Raw genomic sequence first — 15,500 nt, 5'->3', positions numbered from 1 at the left:
CTCAGCCTCAGCAGATCTGGATGTGTGTGCATTAATTATGTTGGTTAATTATGGTTACTCCAAAGAGCACCAATTGCCAGGTAACAGGGAAAGTAGCAAGGTTTGAAAGTAGACTTGATTTTTCTCTTTGGTTCACTGACATTCCTTCCACATTACTAAGCTTTCCATGTCACTTAAAAAGTGAGTGTTTTGGCAAAAGCTTTATGAAAGCATGAAACACATGGGCAATATTTATAAAAACTGGGACATTTTGCAAGTGCAACATGTTGAGGGATGTTACACAATGGTTTTTATGAATAGGTGGTCATGTCATTCTGTGTTTGGTGATAAAGAATTGGTTTTGTGTTTGTTACTGGAAAAGAAGCCGATTGTTGACGTAATGCAGGAAAAAAAATTGACATAAACTTTTATGGAAAAGATTCAAATTGGGTAATGTTGAGCAAAAATGGTAAGAGCAGTAATGCTGAAAGCAGCATTGCATTAAATCAGCTGCACTAACATCTTGCTACTTAAGCCTCTTTTTGTTTGCAAAAATATGGTATCTCTTCAGCTAAAGCCCCCACACAGAAACTGGAGGCAGAAGTGGGCCAAATATTAGTTCCTTACTTGTTATTGTTTGTTTTGCTAGATTTTGGCAGAAATTGCACATTCTTTGTTTTAATTTTTCACTTCCCCACACTTGACATTTTATATCCTTTAAGTTTACAAGTTTCTTTCCAGTTTATTTTGCATGGAGTTAAGGGGTTTTGTATTGTATCAGCTCTTCTAAATAGAACTTTCCTGAGTCTTTAACATAAAAAAGGGGAATTTAATATCAGAAATAGTCAAGGTTTCTAGATAAATGAGTTGTGTAACTCAGAATTACAGTTGTCTAACCACAAAACAATGCTTTCTTGTTTAATTGTGGTCATTAATTTAGTTTAAGCATTTCCTGCATTGTATCACAAGGTTGTGTAAATGCAGCTTTGTAGAGTTTTCCTGACTTATATATTTCTTGTAAACAGCAGTTGTAGAAATAGCTTTGAGTCCATAAAAATACAAATTAGATAGCAGGGGGCCAGATGCAGATCTTTGAGGTTGTGCACTGGAGTCAGTGATTTGCTTGTGCTTGAGAAGGAAGTAATCTTAGGATTTGAGGAGCATATTTTGGGCCTGTTTGTGTAGGCAACATAACTTCAGCTCTGCGCTTCCTGCCCAGTCCTTAAACTCCTTTCTTGGTTTCATAAGGTTTGAATAAAGGGTTCAGCAGCCCACAAAGGCTGGCTTTCAATTCTTAGGGCACACACTCCCCAGTGGTGTTTATTTAGGGTTAGTCTGATGCCCACAGCAGTGTTGGGTTAGGTTTGAGCAGCCCAGGCCTCTGCTGGGGCTTTCACCCCTCTGTGGGGTTGCTTCCTGAGTACTGAAAAGTGCAAATGAAAATTCCTCTTGGCTCACAAGTGTAGCAACTCAAAGGTGTTGCCAGGAATTTTTGGGAGAGTTTCAGCTACCCTGTGGCAGGACCTTGCCTCTAGGAGGTGGCAATCACAAGCAATCCAGTGGTTAATGCAGCTGGATTTCTAAAGACTCATCTCTTCAGAGCCTTTGGGTGGAGAGAGCTTTGCATTTCTATACATCTGCCCTGTAGCCAGAAAACACAGCTTGGAAACCAAGAAAAATTAACTTGAGCATGTTAATTTATATGAAAGCATGGCCCAAAAATACATACAGGATTTGACAGCTGAGCTATAAAGTTGTTCATAATCTTTATCTCTGTAAGATGTTAGTTTATTTTTATTTAAGTACTGCAAAATTTGCATCCTTTGGCTAATTTTTTGAGATAAGTCCAAATTTGGGAGGTGTCACCCTGTGAAGAAGGCTGACAGCCTGGATCAGTGCTTTAAGGTGAAGGGGCAGTTAAAGCTTCTCTCTGCGTGTAACCTTTAATGATGAGTGCTTCCAGCATGTCTGTGTTCAATTTCACAAAGAGCTTTGGGATCTTTGAGGGACAAATCTCAGTAGCATTGAGGTATTTGAATAAATATCACTGTGTGTTCTACCAGATAAGATTTTGGTTTGGGTTTATTTTAACCTTTAGGTGACTGACTTGTGGTGTCTGCTTTGACTCTCATACACAGCCTGAGCTCAGTTGTGTAATACTTGAGCCATGGTGCATTCTTTGGAGTGTAGAGCACTTCTCCATGAAACTGTAATGAATCTGTGGCTTTGCTGCTTGCTTGTGTAGCTTGAAATTCCACTTGTCTATGCCACCTTACCCATGGTTTGGCAAGAATGCTCATGTTTTCTCAAGGAAAGTATATGACAAGCTAAATACAGTATTAGCATGATTTATCCTCAGCTATTCAGCTCCTCTTTCACTGTAGAGAAAACTGTTATGGGTTTTCTGTAGTTATGGATGAAAATTGAGGAATAGATGGTGAATGAATGTCATTATTGTCTATATGAATTTCACAAGGATGTGCTACCATTCAGAAAACTTCTTCTAGAAGATGATTTAGTTTGAAAAACTCTTTGGTAATAAAAAGAAATGAGACCAGTAGAAGTGCAGAATTCCCTGTGGATTTGACTCTTTCTGCCCAGAAGGGTCTTTCTCCTGGTGCCAGCTTAGAGCAGTGTTTTTCTGCATACATTCATCTGCTAAGTCTCAGTCCTGAACTGTTTATATATGTAGAGCTGCCTCAGTGAAAAAGCAGGTAGAATTTCCCAGGTGGAGTAATTTCACTTAGGAGATGAAAACTAACATAATTGGTTTAATTTTTTTTTGTGTAACACCCTAAAATCAGAATGCTCTTGCTTTTCTTAAGGTAACTGTCCTCTTTTTTGCTAAACAGTCCACAATTCTAAATTAAAAACTAACTAATTATTCTTAACACCTTATGCAGTCCACATCTAATGTGGCATGATTAGAGCTGGTGTGGATGCCAAGCTTCTGGCCAGATTTTACCAGTGTAATCTAAACCAATGCAGGCTTTTATCTTACTGTAAACTGTGTCTAGAAATCCTAATTATACAGCTTGACATTCTTGGTTCACTGTGAATGTGTATGTTTTTGTTTACGTGCATGCACATAAATGGAATAATTTAATGCTTTGCCAGCTGTATATACCAGTTGTGTTTTTTAATACGAGAACTGTTCATAAGAAAAATTCATGTAGATGATGAAAATGTGGACATAAAACCAGCTGTGAAAATAAGACTTGTTCACCTTTACCAGAAGGGTCTAGACTTCTGTTGTGCTTTGATCTTCTTACCTAAACAATTACTTCATTTCCTTAGTTTCTTAAAGGCAGAAAGATCTTGGTATTGTGAGTAAACTTGAGTTTGGCAAAGTAACTTTCATCACTGTATTTTTGTCCTCATACATAATTTGGATTTCATGCCTAACAAGTGCATGGAACAATGGGTGACAAATTGGTGCACATTTTGTTGTGGTGATACACAGCTCTAGAGTGGATGGATGGGTGAATTTACTTCCTCTGCTTCTACCCTTTGGGGGCGATCCATCCCACTTTCTCCTTGCAATTTCCTCAGTGATATTACTTGAACAAATATTTTTGGTTCTTGGGTCAAACTGATGAACTTGCCTTCTTCCAATGTTACATGGATTATGATGGTGTCCAAGAATAAACTGGCACTCTCTTTTCCTGTCTTTAAAGCTATGAATTGAGACATAGGGTGTATTCCTGAAAATGGGATTTTGTGTGATTTTTACCTTTATCTTCTTTCTTTTTTTAATTAACTGAATGCATCGGTGCCTTGCCCCAGTGCTTATGCCTGCACTTATATTTGTTTATCTTATGCTTTTCTTCTTGGCTTTTTAAACTTTTTGTCCTTTGCTACTTAATGCTGGTTTATAGCTCAGTTATCTTTCTCAAGTGTTTAAGTGTACGTATATTTAAACTGCTGTTTTTCATTTAGAGGGAGTAAAAGATGCAAAAAAGATCCAATTTACTGTTTGCAAATACTCAAGGTAACAGCTGATGTCAGGTGGGCACTGCTTCAGTAGTACTGTCAGTAGTGTAGCATATTACAAATTTAGTGCACAGGAGTGACTCTCAATTTTACCCTGAACGGAACAGCCCTCTGCTAGAATTCCTCTATTGCCACATGCCTTAGAATCTGGAATTAAAATATAGCAAGAAGCCTGAACTGGATTTTTGTCTGGGGAAGAATTTACAACTAAAGCGATCAGTATAGTTTGAAACTGATGAATGCAAAATAGAAGACAGCAGGCATTCAAAGTTCTCAGGTTAAGGGAAAAGGAGGTGCCAAGCAGCCTTGGTGTGTGGATTTGCAAGTGTTACCAGCTGTATGGATGTGCAGGAACAGGAGAGCAGATGCCTAGAAAAGGGTTCACAATATGTGTCATTTAAAAACTGAGGCTTTTGGGTTTTTTCTTCTAGAGACAGAAATTAAGATTCAGTGGGTTTGGACAGAAAAAGGAAACTCTTGTTTTTGTTCTCCAAATATTCCAGTTTCATCCAGGAAGCTGGAGAATGTGTGGGGTTGGTTGAATTTTAGAGAAGCAGGAGACTTTGTAATTCCAAATAATGGGAGTTTTTTGTCCTGTCAAATGTATTCCAGAATCTTGTTCAGCATAATGGGCCCAGATACAGGCAGTGTCTCCTTACTGTTGGAAAAGGCCTTGGAGCTCAGTCTTTAACCTGCATTGCAACAGACTTAAACTGGTTTCCTGTATAAAGCTTTGTCTTTGACTTAATCTTGGCTTCTCTCCTTGAACTCCACATCTGTGAATGACTCATAACAAGCAGGACCATCAGAAAAATACTGTGTACATTTTTATCCAAATCTGTGGGGTTTTTGTTTCTCATTTTCTTACAGCCTTGCTGCATTCTCCCCTCCCATGCAATGAATCATGCAGTGTCTGTACTCATACCTGACAGGAAAAGTGCTTGAGCATTGAGGGAAAGTTGAATGCTAAACAAACAGGGAGAATATCCCCAGCCATCAATCTGCTGAGAGCAGAGCTTTTGTGTTTGGCAGGTATCCTCAGTCAGCCCCCGAGGCACTGCTGATATGATGATTTTCTTTCCTCCTGTAAACAGCAAGCCCTGTTAAATGGATACTCTGGCTTGGGGCAGAGTTGGATCTGTCAGGCACTGGCAGCAAGGGAGGTTCTGCCTCCTGAGGCACTCAGAGGCTTTTTTTTTGAGCTGTCTCATCCAGAGACTCAAGGCAGTCCCACTGCAGAGCTTTTTAGAAGAATGACAAGCTTTACATGTCTTATTTCTCCTGCCCTCCCATGAATGCTTTGGCCCATTTCCAGATGTGTGACAGCACAGGGGCAGCTCACTCAGCTGTCCTGTCCCTTTGCAGGGTTTACAGTGGCCACACTGGATGGGAAGGGCAAGATGCTGCACCCTGGGTCCTTGTATTCCACATTTTTATTTTAAATACTTTCCTAGGGAATATGAGGGAAATATGCCTCATATTTAGTGCAGGTTATGTGCATGGCAGCTCATGCACTAATGATAATGGGGGTATCAGCTGTGGCAGGCAGGGTGGGAGAAGGGCTGGAATGGCTTCATCCTGTCACAGTGTTGTGGTCTCTTCCCTTGAGCCACAGAGGAAGCCTGGAGTAGTGGATGAGTGAGCTGCTGGCATAAATATTAATAATTTTTATTGCTGTGCAGAGAAGTATTTTATAACAGCAGTATGGTGTGCTATGGTGAGTTGGTGAGATTTTCCTGCAGCTGCTGGAGCTGCCCATCTCCAGCTGTCTCCTCCAGAACTGCCTCTCTTTGGGTAACAGGTCAGGGAATTGATAACATCTAAGCTGTGTTTGAAGTGGGAGAGTGCTCTCATGGCTGGCTGCACACTGCTGCTGTCAGTTCTTCACTACAAAGGATTCAGAACAAATTAATACAATGTGAATTTTTTTCCTGGCCAGCCTATCATTTTGGATACAGAGTTCAAAATGGAAAATTGAAATGCGGAAAGGCCTGTTTGAAGGTAGGGAGGCAATTAACTGACTCCTTGATGAAAATAATAGAAGCTAAACCCACAGCACCTGTCCTTTACACATCTCAGTATAGGTGATGCTTTTTGGATGTGACTGATAACACTTTGCATCTCTCAGGGAGCTGCTTGGCAAAGAGCAAAGGAAGACTGAGGTCACAGATGCTTTATTTTTGTATATGTAGGCAGCAAAAATGCTTTATAAACATGAAAGTCATAGAATGGTTCTCTTCCCTTTTTGTTACTGCCTCCAGTAGTATTTCAAAGATGTTTTTCTCAGAACTGGCAGAGCTATAGTGCTTGAATGTACTTAATGTAAGTTTTCAATCAGGTTTCACTCATGCTCATAGCTATGGATCTTAACAGAGCTGTCTTATAATTCACTTTTTGATAGACTCATTTGTAAAAAATGTGATTATCAGTAGCACAGATGGAAGTTTTCTGTCTTAAGAGGACCTATTGATAGGGTGTTCAACTTGGCTGTTATTTAGGTGTCAAAAAGCCATCTTCATCCATTGATTACAATGGAAGAAAAATGTAGCTTGTGATTTTAAATCTGAGGATAATGGAATAATTTAATGAAAAATCAATGTCTTTCTTCTTTCTTCCTTGGAATTCTCATCTTCTTTCCCCCAACCTGGCAGCTGGGTTCAGTGTTTGCTTGGATATTCTCCTTTCAAAGTACCATTAAAGTGGTTACAAACTTGAAATGGAAAACTTGTGTTCATTTCAGATTGCTTATACTTTGAGGAAATCCTAAGTGAAATTGTTTTCTTGTTGACTTCGGTCGAATTTTATTAGTTAAGCAGTTTCCAAGAAGCCCTCTGCTGATCCCAGAAGCAGGGTCATTGATTTACTCTCTGTCAGTCATGGGATTGAGGACTTCAGTAGGGCTTTGAAAATCTGTTTGGAGGCGTCAGCCAGCAAATCTTGTGTAGGAAACAGCAAAAGTCCTTGGGTGCTTCTGAAGGGGGATGTAGGAGACTTCCAGGAATATTTTACCCAGTTAGAGAGATGATGGAGCATTTGTGGCTCTAACAGTGAGCAAGTGGCAGCCAGCAGAGCAGTTTTAATCAGGTAATACAGTGCTGACAGCTCCTCAGTTTCCCTGGCTTTGTTCTGGAGGGGCTGGCAGGAGGCAGAGCAGTCACTTCATTATCCTCATTAATTCCTCAGTGCCTCACTGTGCTCCACCAGGCCCTGGGCATGAGCTGCACCCATGTGTGCCTCTGGAAGGAGAGATTTCCACCAAGGAACCCCAGCTTCACTGCCTGCCTTCAAGCTGTGACTTGTCTCTGAAAATAAATAAACAAGCTGACTTACTTCTATGCAGAATCTTGGCAAGACAGCTTTTTCCCTAGGGATAAATTTGTTTTGCCAAATGAAAAAAATCTGTTAGATATCTTAAATTTACAGTTGTTATGTATTAAATTATTGGTTTTAGAGATAGAGTTTTGGAGTTATGCAACTCGAAAAATATTGATGGTGGAATGGACAAGGCAAGTTGCTTTCTGTGTAACCCATTTATTTTTTCCTTTTTTTCCCCTTTCTATTTGTTTTTCCCCTTAGCTTTCAGTCACTAAATCTGTCAGGTCTCTACGAATACCATGAGGAAATCTCTAGGAATACTTGTTGAAAATCTATGTCCTTTTGGTCATCAGAGTATGTGTGTTGTTTTTTCTTGCATTCTTTCTTGTCAATGCATGCAGAGCTAGTGGAAGCAAGTGTAGTTTATTTTAAGCTTTTTCTTTTTCTCTGTGTTGCTGCTCCTTTTATTCATCACAAATGGTGGGTGAAGCTTCCTGAGTTCTGATTTTAATTATTTGCCAACAATCTTAATTCTAATATCAATCATTTAATTTAAATATAGAATTCAGGGGCATTGAAAAGTTAATATTCTTCTAAGTGAATATGACTAGTGTTAAGGGGAGAATGAAGATGATGGATGTGTCACCTGTCTGTGCTTACAGTCACATTCTGGTGGCGCCAGCCTTGATCCAGGGAGCCTCCTGCAGCCTGTGGACCCTGGATGGCCAAGGGGGCTCATTGACCCTGTATGTCAGCAGCAGGGAGAAGCACCCCCAGACTCAGCCTGCTTAGTTGCCAGCGCTGGTTTGGTCTGTCAGATGCAGGAGCACAGCTGGGCTCTCTGTGGATAGCTCAGCAGCTGTGTATTGAGTTCCTGCTAACAGGAGGAGATGCACTGGAACCCCCCCAAAACTGTCCAGGTATTTGACAGGCTGCTTATTGTCATTTACTGAGCATGCTGAAATTCTTCCAGTTCTTCCCTGGCTGCTCTAACAGAGGAAGAATGCTCCCTTATAGACATTTTAGGTGGGTAGCATGGATGGTTTTGTTTGGACTTAGAAAATTTTTATCTGACTTCTTAATGAGAGGTGACACTTTCACATTCAGTACAAGAGTCCTATTGTCAGAAGATATGTAGATTGATGATAGTTTCTGTAATATTCCAGATACCATGTAGGTCCTGACTTTGTCATTACTTCTTTTGTCAGCATGCTGTATGGACAGGTATAGTTTGCTCTTTTCTCTTTTGTTGAGTGTTCCAGTAATTTCTCAAGGATTTTGGAGCTTTTCTGCCTTTTCTCAGTCTCCTTTGCTGGTACCATCAGTTGACTCTGACGTGTCTATACTGAACATCCTCAAAACCTGAAGATTGCTCTGTATGTAAGTTTAACAACATTTGAATGTCTGATTTTCATTCATCAAGTCTGGAAAACTCCGTGAAGCCAAATAAGACTCCAAAATAATAAGATTGCTATGTGTAACAGGTTATTTTATGAAGTTTGTTATCATTAATAAAGTAAAAAGAATACATAAGCTTATTGCAAAGTCAGTTAACATATATTTGGATTTTTCATGCAGACTTCTTGCTTGTTTAAGCCTTGTTACTTCTCTTGCCAGCCTGTATATTTTAGTTGAGTTGTCTCTGAGACTTTTTAGTTCCTAAGCTGAAAACTGGAAGTGAGACTGCCTTTGCAGTTACAACAAAAATGGAAAATTGTTTTGTTTGGATTTCAGCAAATTCAATTTAAGGTCAGATTTTTTTCTTTAACAATGTACGCTCTATCTTTTTATTCCTAAAGGCATATTTTCAGCAATTTGGCTTAACTCTGTGGTCATGGGGGTGGAATTCTTTATCTTGGCTTGATATAAGCAAGCTTTCAGTGCATGTGTGGGTTAGTGTCTGACTTGGTGCACAGGAGAACACAATCTCTTTATCAGGTGGTTTCTGGTTCAATGAATCAAGTTTTTGGTTGGGTTTCTTTGTGTGTGACAGCAGCTTGGTAACTTTAGAGAAGTAGCTCAAGCTTTCAATAAATAACTGTCCAGTCCATTTAGAAAGTTAGGAGTAAATAAAAATCAACACTCTTAGGTAGCTAGCATGTTTCCATGGCAGTTTGAGGAAAAAACCTCAAATTTAAATAACATGAGGACACTCTTGACATAAATGTTATGAAATCTTTCTCATGCAATGGATAGGAAAGGTAAAGGAGAATTGAGCACTTACCTTCTTACCCATATTATTCTGCAGCTTCTTGAAATCCTGTTAAGTTGATTTGTCTTGATACAATGGAAATATCTAGTTATCTGTCATGTTAAAGAGTATTTTGATGCTATGAATGATTTTTTTTTTCAGCATAGTTGAGAGCTAAAGAGCAGAACATGCTTTTTTGCTCTCTTAAAAAGAGATGTAGTCTTTGAATGCAGACAGAGGAAGAAGTTTGGACACTAATCAATGTAAAGGCAAAGTCACCAACTCAGTCACACTCAGTTACCCTGGGTTTTTGATAACTTCAAGAGTTTGGAAAATAAGACACAAAACTGATGTGTGAGATCAGCAAAGTTACAGTAATTCATTTAAACACTTGACTTAATCAGTATTTCTTGGGTTCCCTTCCTGTAAAATATGACCTGTATTGTAATAACTTTTTTAATAACTAAAATAACATTTGAAGTGAAAGCTCAAATTCATTTTTTCCATGTGAACCTGGAAATTACAATTGGGCCTTTTTATGATTTGGTGATTGAGTAGACAAATGGTGCACTTCTTGGGTACCATAACAGTTAACACCTGTTTCAACTGTTTCATATTTGTATTGGATGGAACCTCAGCAATCCAATATGTCTTGAAAAGCAAAAATCTAATATAAAATATTTCATGGTATGGAAGAAATTACAATAAACAGAGTATAGCTTAAAATATAAAATGCTTGTTATGCACATTTACATAGGTTTCATCTGTATTTCTGAAACCAATGTAGCCACCTTGTGTAAAAGTAATCCTAGTTTTTGGAGGGTCAGTTAAATGACTATTCAATACCATAAAGTAAATACTGTTTTCTAAGAAAACAGTATTTCCTGAGTTGGCAGAAATGAAGCAGTTTGTCAGTGAGAAGTCAGGTACAGCTGCATTAATTGGCACTTGCTTTGTGATTTCTCTCAAAGCTGCTTTGGGGACAGGGACCGCTGGCAGAAGGGTGGAGTGGTTTCCTGTGGCATGTGCCAGGCAATAATGTCACTTCTTTATGTTGTTTGTTATTGGTGTGGTATTTTGAATTCAGTAGTTTCAGAAAATGTGGAACTTTGTTCATTAACATCTGAAAGCTTATTTAAATTTAGTAGAGATGGACTCTGTTGTGCCTTCCATGCAGCTCAGGTACAGCACTGCTGGCCCCCTCAGCCTCCCACAAAAGGCTTGTTGTCTCTGGTGTTTGGTAACTTGAAAATTTCCTGCTTTTCTGGATAAAGCTTGGTTTGAAAATCTAATTATTATTACTAAGATTACAAAAATAATTTGCCAGAGTGCATTGTCAGATGTAAATATCGTGAGCTTCTTAATATGATATTTCAAAGCTGAAGTTTATTTTGAGAGTTGGGGTTAATACTCTCAAGATTTGTTTAGAAAATATGATCTTAGCATGTGATGACCTAGGAGATTTTTTTTTCCTAAACATGAATTCAATTTTGCTTTTATCTAAGTTCATCTGATTTGAGGTAAACCTCAATGCCTTACTGAATTGCATCTGCTTGTAGAGAACACTGTAAATGATTTGCATTTTAATGGCTTCTGCATAAATTTCATAGCTCTGGAATGCTTCTCTTGCTCATTTCCCTGCAAAAGATGATGGGTTTGTCTTGCTGTAACAAAATCTGTTTAGCTTTTCAATTATAAGAAAAATGGATAAATTTGCCCTTGGTTTTGGCTATTCCTACTCTTTTCAGAATTTTCAATACTGCCTTTATCTACTTTAGAGAGCAGAAAGGCTTCAAGATTATTTCACATGAATCATACAAATCTCAGACACATGTTGGAAACTTTCTTAAACATAGGTGCTTGGTTTGGGAGTACACATACATGCAAATATAGCTAATGGTGGGTAGCATCACAAAATTCATAAACTACTAGTAGAATTTAAATTTCTTTAACTGCAATTGCTCCTCATAAAAACCAGAGGAAATTTAGGAAGTAAAATGAAAGAGTAAGTAGATAATTGGTACAAAGAATTCTATGATATGATGGAGGGAAAAGGGAGACAATTGCTGGAAAATAGCTAGTCTCAAAAGAAGCATTATGCATTGGTTTATGTAGTTTGTCTTCGAGTTTTTAGGCTTTTTTTTTTCACTTTTATAGTGAAATATATCATTCTAAGTGTAACAAAATGTTTTAAGCCACAGTTCTGAGCATCTTTCCCCTATTAATTAAATGCATAATGGAGATGGTAATAACTAGATCACCTTAATATAGAAAAATGAGGTATGATCAGAGGCATACCTCTTCCTGGATTAAATAGTGCTGCATCTTGGACACAAAGTGACAAATTCCAACAGTATCTCTTAACATGTGAAGAACTATTCTCAGGTACAGACCTTCAACTTCAGTGTCTTTCCAAAAACCACTGTACAGTCTGCCCTGCCATTTCACAGCTATCACAAGACCTGACAAATGGGTTATCATAAGGCACCTTATGTGCTGAAAAGCTCTAATGAAAGACCCTATCTTTATAATGTGTTGGACCAACTGAACCTTCTAGTTACTAACTAAAGGTTTTTATAAGGTGCCATTTGCTTCAAATTTCCTATTGTCTCTACTGTTGTGGGGTTTTTTTCCTGTGAACACATTTTGGGATGTTTTCATTCCCTCTTCTTTCCCACTTTGTCCGTGCTTGCTGGTTTCTGTCTGTTGTGCCATCAGTTGTTGGTGGGGCCAAGCTGTAAATCAGGTCACCAGAATGATTCATATTAAAAATAAACCTACAATAAAAAGCTTGGAATCCTCTTTGTCAGCATTCTACTTAATGCCCTGCAGAGCATCACTGCTATTATCTTAAGCCATCTCTTGTTTGTGTTCAGTTTGGAAATTATGCATTTGCAGCTGGAACAAAATCTGTCTCTTCTCAAAGCTGCAGCTTCAGCCACACATCTGTCACGTTCTCGTCTCCAATTTATCTTGGGTATCATCTGATTAAAAGCATGTTGGTCCCATGTTCCCCTTGAAATAGAGTGGTGGTGCTCCTCCCTTCCCAAAAGCATTTCCTATCTATTCCTGAGTTAATGGAAAGCATGTCAAGAAACGTGTACCTATCAAGGGGCTGCTTCAAGGAAGTTGTGTTTTTCTGCTTGTATCAGTAGCTTGTAAATCTGGAAAACAAACCTTCCCCAGTTGCTTTCTCTGCTCCCAGAAAACCTTGTTCTGGTGAATATGAACCACTTTGCTCTTCTCATGCAGGCACCTATGGGTTCAGAAGGTGGAGAGGGCTTTTTTTTTCTCAAGCTTGTGGAACTGGGGAGTCTGGAGTTGCTCTGCAGCAGGATGAGTGCTTGACAAGCTTCATTTGCTGCCTCTGTTCTGGCTGCACTGGAGCTGAATCATGAACTTCTGAACTGTATTAGATAAAACTTGCTAGTGAGCTCTTCTCTGTGGTATTTAAGTGCTGTTATTGAGGTTTTGAGAAGCTTATTTCAGATGTAGTGGCACTTCTTCCTCTTGGGTAGAAGTCATCTCATGCTTCCAGCCTGTATCTGCTTGCTTGCATTTTGCTGTCATATTGCATTAGCTGAGTTAACAGTTCCTTAAGAGCTTGGAATCGGTTGTGTAATTGGAGGAGGAGGGCAGAACAGAGTAGTTTAAACACAGCTTTGAAGCCAGGGTGATGGGGTGAGCTCGAGGGGTCTGTTTTGTACATGAGAAATACAAAGGTGCTCCAGTAATCCTCTACCATTCAGGAAACTCTTCTCCACCCTCGGAGTTGTTTTTGAAGGCATCCCTTTCTCCAGGGAAAAGGAAATGATCCTCTTTGTAATCAGTTTGAGCTACTGTGTTTTGAACTGCCTGCTAGTTCAACATGGATAAACTACAGCATAAGCTATGTGCAAGCACTTGTATCATTTTAAGTGCAATAATTTGCATTAACTAAACTTGCAGTTATGGGTTTAAATACAAGTGGGAGATAATCCAGGTTGTGGTCTTGAGATCACTGAATAATGTGATACTTGATACAGAAAATCTTTTGATCTTCTGGCTTTCTTTTGATCCTGCAGTTGGTAGAATTGCAGGGCAAGTATGCAGTGTGACTAAATTGTTACACTTAGACCATGTGTATCTTGTAACTAAAATATCTATCAGAGGGCTAGAGCTCAAGTACCCAAATACAAAGGGCTCAGACTCTGTCCTTGGCAAGTGACTTGTAAAACGTTAATCTGGGTGTTAGTCAGCTGTTGACAAATGTTTATTGCATGAGAAAAAATACCCAGAGTTGTTATTTTACAGTAGCATGTACTCACTGAGAATTTCTATATGTAAGCCTGCAGATTGTCTCCTGTGTATTTAGTAACCAGATCCCACTTTTGTTTTACAGCTGCTGCAGAGGGCAAAGGGAAAAGTGGGGAAGACTTTTTTCAGAAGGTAAGAAAGATATTTCAATTCTATAACAGCACCTGAATAGAGAAAGAAAAGAAAAAGATACCCATTATTCATGCATGTGATCAGCTAATTAAACTTCATGTGCAGTTTCCACCATATTGATCAAATTTTTAAAAATTTTGTCATTCGGTGTCTTCTTGGTACCAGCCAGGCATGGAATGAGATGAGAAACAGGTTCTTTGGTGTATGCTCCTGTCCTCCATGCACAAAAACAAATTAACAGTTTTACCAATTACTTAACTGAAAATGTTAAAATACACATGATGAACATTTGTTATGATTCATTGTTAACCTAGAAGATGTTGTGAGGTGGTCTTAAGCATGTTGTCAGTGGATAAATGCTGCATCCTGTTATTAAAATACTGCCTTGCAACTTACTCTGATATTGTTGAAAGCATAAATATTTGGTTGAGAAATGCAGTGGGCTTTTAAGAAAGAAATGCACAATCCACAAAATGATTCAACAAAGTTTGTGGTTGGACAGAGGCACGGAAGGACTGGAAAAGGGAGTCCTGCAGCAACTAAACTACAAAGTGAAACACGGTCAAGAGTAATGACTTGCAAATTATTTTTACAAAACAGCATAGTACTGAGGTTGTTTTTTGTTTTTTTTTTTTTTTTTCAAAAATTGTGTGAAGAACATTATTTGTGTTATTTTAATGAAAATCTGCATGTTGCAGACTAATAAAAATAATGAGCTGTTTTTTCTTTAGTACGGAGAAGAAAGACAGTGCAAACTTTGCTGTATGCTGAAATACCTTGACACTCCTTTTGAGTCATGGTCCATTGAAGTAATTTGTTGTATTTTGCATAATTTTAAGTGGTTGTTCCAGAAAGGAAGATGTTGAAGGTTGCTTTACCCTGCATGTGACTGTGGGATGCCTTGATAAAGGCTGGTGAGGAGGAGTATATATGCTGCCAAAATGTTTGGATTTTCAGATTTATGTTGCTCTTAACTGACAGTGAGAGTTGTTTTTCCAAATGTGGTGCTTAAGTGTCTGATATTGGTGTGCACAGAGGAGAATGTGTCAATAGTGCCTCCTTAGGATTTTATCAAAATACTTTGAGTTTTTTTACTTGCTGAAACAAAGCTAAGCCATAGTAGCCTATGGTTTATTCTCTACATTATTCATTTTGCCACAGTGTTTTGTCTCTCAAATCTGCTCATAATTCTTAAAGGTATGGATAAAATGTTTCTTCTTGAGTTGCTTATCTGTTTGACATGTGTATTTGGTTGCTTGATTATTTACTGTAGATATGATGTGCCTTACAATTATGCAGTCACTAGTGTAATAGCAGAAAATACTGTGTTGAATTTAAGAGGAAAGCAAAATGTGCTAAACTTCCACTGTGTCAATGAGTGCAACTCTTTACCCCCACTGATGATACAGTGGCTATCCTGGCATTTAGATTTTATCATATTTGTGCATAATTATTATCTAGGCACGGTGTGGGTGCTGCAATAGGTTAAATAAAGCTGCTTCATTTTAACTAGCATTCTTCTTAAAGTATCATCAACTCCACAGTGTGGATTTCTGTAGTTTTTGAGCACATACACACAATGCTACAGCTAATA

At 38.5% G+C, this 15,500-nt stretch overlaps 1 protein-coding gene across 1 annotated transcript in view; it reads left to right on the top strand.

Moving 5' to 3' along the window:
* BICC1 (BicC family RNA binding protein 1) overlaps positions 1-15,500 on the top strand; it is an 89,799-nt gene that overhangs the window by 18,819 nt on the left and 55,480 nt on the right. Inside the window, exon 2 of the mRNA XM_058029567.1 lies at positions 13,860-13,906. Coding sequence (XP_057885550.1) covers positions 13,860-13,906 — 47 coding nt within the window. The remainder of the gene's footprint in view (positions 1-13,859; positions 13,907-15,500) is intronic.

This window comes from Melospiza georgiana, chromosome 8 (genome assembly GCF_028018845.1).
Source record: "Melospiza georgiana isolate bMelGeo1 chromosome 8, bMelGeo1.pri, whole genome shotgun sequence".
NCBI classification, from domain to species: domain Eukaryota; kingdom Metazoa; phylum Chordata; class Aves; order Passeriformes; family Passerellidae; genus Melospiza; species Melospiza georgiana.
This window is presented reverse-complemented; position numbering and strand designations above follow the sequence as displayed.